Raw genomic sequence first — 2,505 nt, forward strand, 5'->3', positions numbered from 1 at the left:
AAATATGAATATCAAGTACTTTTCTCTAAAATGATGACTCAACTCATCTTTTACCTCCTCAGCGAGGTTATCCCAATATTGCCCATAGAGGTCTTGCCTCTTTTTAAAGGACACATGATTTGTATTACATTTTTTTTTAGCATTTAACACATATTGCCTATATTGTTATTGCAGTTATTTTCTTAGTTTTTTCCCCTCAGTTCATATTTCTCCAAGTCTATTTTATCCTACGTAGTAGAAAAAGAACTGGATGTAGAATTTGACGAAGGACTCAAACATACTAACTACCTTGGTCAAGTAATTTCATCCCTTTGGTTTCATGATCAGTAAAATAAAAAGAATGGACTACAAAACCCCTTCCAATTCTAAATCTCTGATTTTTGATTCTTTTTAGTCCTATAAATTTCCTTTATTATCAACAACAAATGCAGACATAAAGGGTATATCTAATCAATACTTGCTGCATTGGTGATAATAGCTATGTGAATAGATGAGGACATAAAAATATGGCTTCTTAAGGAGATTAGTGGTGTCAGTGGGGAAATGTATAAACTTAACTTTTCTCCAGTGAGTAAAAGCTTCAAGGAGTAGATGGGATTTAAGTTAGACTTAGAGGAAAATTGAGTGTTGGAGGTGGAAGGAATCAATGAGGAAACCGAGACCTAGAATGCTAAAGTGCCTTACCCAAAAAATCATAAAATTGAAGAGTGAAAGAGACTAGAAAAGAAGAGAATAGTCAAGGTTCTGTAGCTCAAAATGGTTATTTCAGACTCTCTGAGCCGTGGAAAAGAGGAATGTAGATAGGGAGGTGGATAAGAAGATTGCCTAACCAGAATAAAGGTTATAGGAAGAAGAGTTTGGAATAGCCTTCTTTTTCACAGTCACAGAACTATTCATGTGAATTAACTGGATATTTTCCTTTCTGTTCCTATGTAGGAATCATCAGTATAAATAGCCCAACCTTGCAGTGTAGTTTTTCTTCACTGTCCCACAGAAAAATCCGTAATGATCATCACTTTTAACTTGTTGCTTTAACAAGTAACCAGACATCTTGTGCTTTTTTTCCTCATACTTGCAGAACAGTGACAGCTTATAGTTTAAATCAATCAGTCAATCAGCATTTATTCTCTATTATGTCAGCCACTATGCTAGGTATAAAAAATAAATAAATGTAATAAATTAAGCCGGTTCTACTCATATGGAGATTACATTTTAAAGGTTAAATATTATATAAATGTGTATAGAATGTAAGGATAATAAATATAAAGTAACTAAAATAAAATCAGACAGAGGACACTTTCAGTTGGGGAGAGGAGTCAGCAAAGGCTTCGCGGTAGCCTATGGTGTCTAAAGGTTGCTTCCTCAAAGTTGAAACTTCAAGAAAGACTGGAAGAATGAAAATCTGAGGGAAAATTGGAGAGATTTGGGACTAGATTATTTTTGAGGGTTGTATGTCAGCATTTATTATTTAAGACCAAGAAGAGGTTATGGGGGGGGGGGGTCTCAGGGAGGAAAGAGGGGAGGAGACAGAGAGATGAGAGCCTCTCATCTGTGTCTGCTCTAGATGGGATTGACCCTGATTTGCATAGGTGCAGCACACCGTAAGGTGGGGTTTTGGGGATACAAGTTTAGGAAAACATCAACATTGGGGATGGCCAGAGCTACACATCCAACCAGAGTTGGGGGCTGGAATTCTCCTTGGATCAGCAACACTGCTTCCTTTTAGGAACTGAAACATAGTGTAAGTTCCAATCCACTTATTTCAGCTCTTACAAAATATTCTTGTAAAGTCTTTGTGCTAAAGAAGTCTTTCAACACCTTTCCAATTCCTTATACTTTGCTTCTAGTTTCTTTGACTATGCATCCAACTTGTAAGCTGCCTACTCAAGAGCTTCTACTTGCTCCTCTATTAAAGTTATCTGATCCAGATAAGGCTGAAGTGCTGTGTATTTCTGGTTTAAATCCTGTAGGTTTCTACTCATGTTTACTGCAATATCTTTCATTTCTAGATACATGAAGCTAGTCAGTTTGTTCGTATTTTCCAGAAGTTTATAGTTTTCACTGGTGGATGTCAGTTCACCCATCAGGTAAGTGGCCATTTTGAAGAACAAATCCTGGTACGACCCTGTGATGTTCACCTCTGTGGACTCCAAGGCCTCTTCATCTGTCTCCACCAAAGTTGGGGAAGAGAGAAAGGAGAAAGGAGGGAGGGAAGAGTGAAGATGGGAGAGGAGGAGGAAGGGGAGAGAGGAAGGGGAAGGGGAGAGAATAGGGGAGGAAAGGGTGAAGAAGGAAGGGGAGAAAAGGGGGAGGGACTACATTATTTTTAATCATTGGTGCTTTCTCAGAAAGAGGTGGAGCACAGAGGGAAATCACATTAGCATTAGTAGATTCATTTTGAGAGAATCAAACTGACTCCATTTTGTATCATCACAGACATTTTGTATAGCAGCCTGAATTAAGCTTTGTTCTCTTGAGTTCATTTCGTTTTCCTGTAAATCATGT

At 37.8% G+C, this 2,505-nt stretch overlaps 1 protein-coding gene across 1 annotated transcript; it reads right to left on the minus strand.

The window, feature by feature from the left end:
• Nucleotides 1–1,811: 1,811 nt before the first annotated feature.
• On the minus strand, nt 1,812–2,186 carry LOC140507983 (biogenesis of lysosome-related organelles complex 1 subunit 2-like; the record flags this gene model as incomplete). Its single annotated transcript, XM_072615762.1, is given in 1 exon segment — nt 1,812–2,186. A coding segment is annotated over 1 exon segment (375 nt), but the record flags the coding sequence as incomplete, so codon positions are not given.
• Nucleotides 2,187–2,505: the final 319 nt, after the last annotated feature.

The sequence above is a fragment of the Notamacropus eugenii genome, chromosome 5, assembly GCF_028372415.1.
Source record: "Notamacropus eugenii isolate mMacEug1 chromosome 5, mMacEug1.pri_v2, whole genome shotgun sequence".
In the NCBI taxonomy this organism is placed as follows: Eukaryota; Metazoa; Chordata; class Mammalia; order Diprotodontia; family Macropodidae; genus Notamacropus; species Notamacropus eugenii.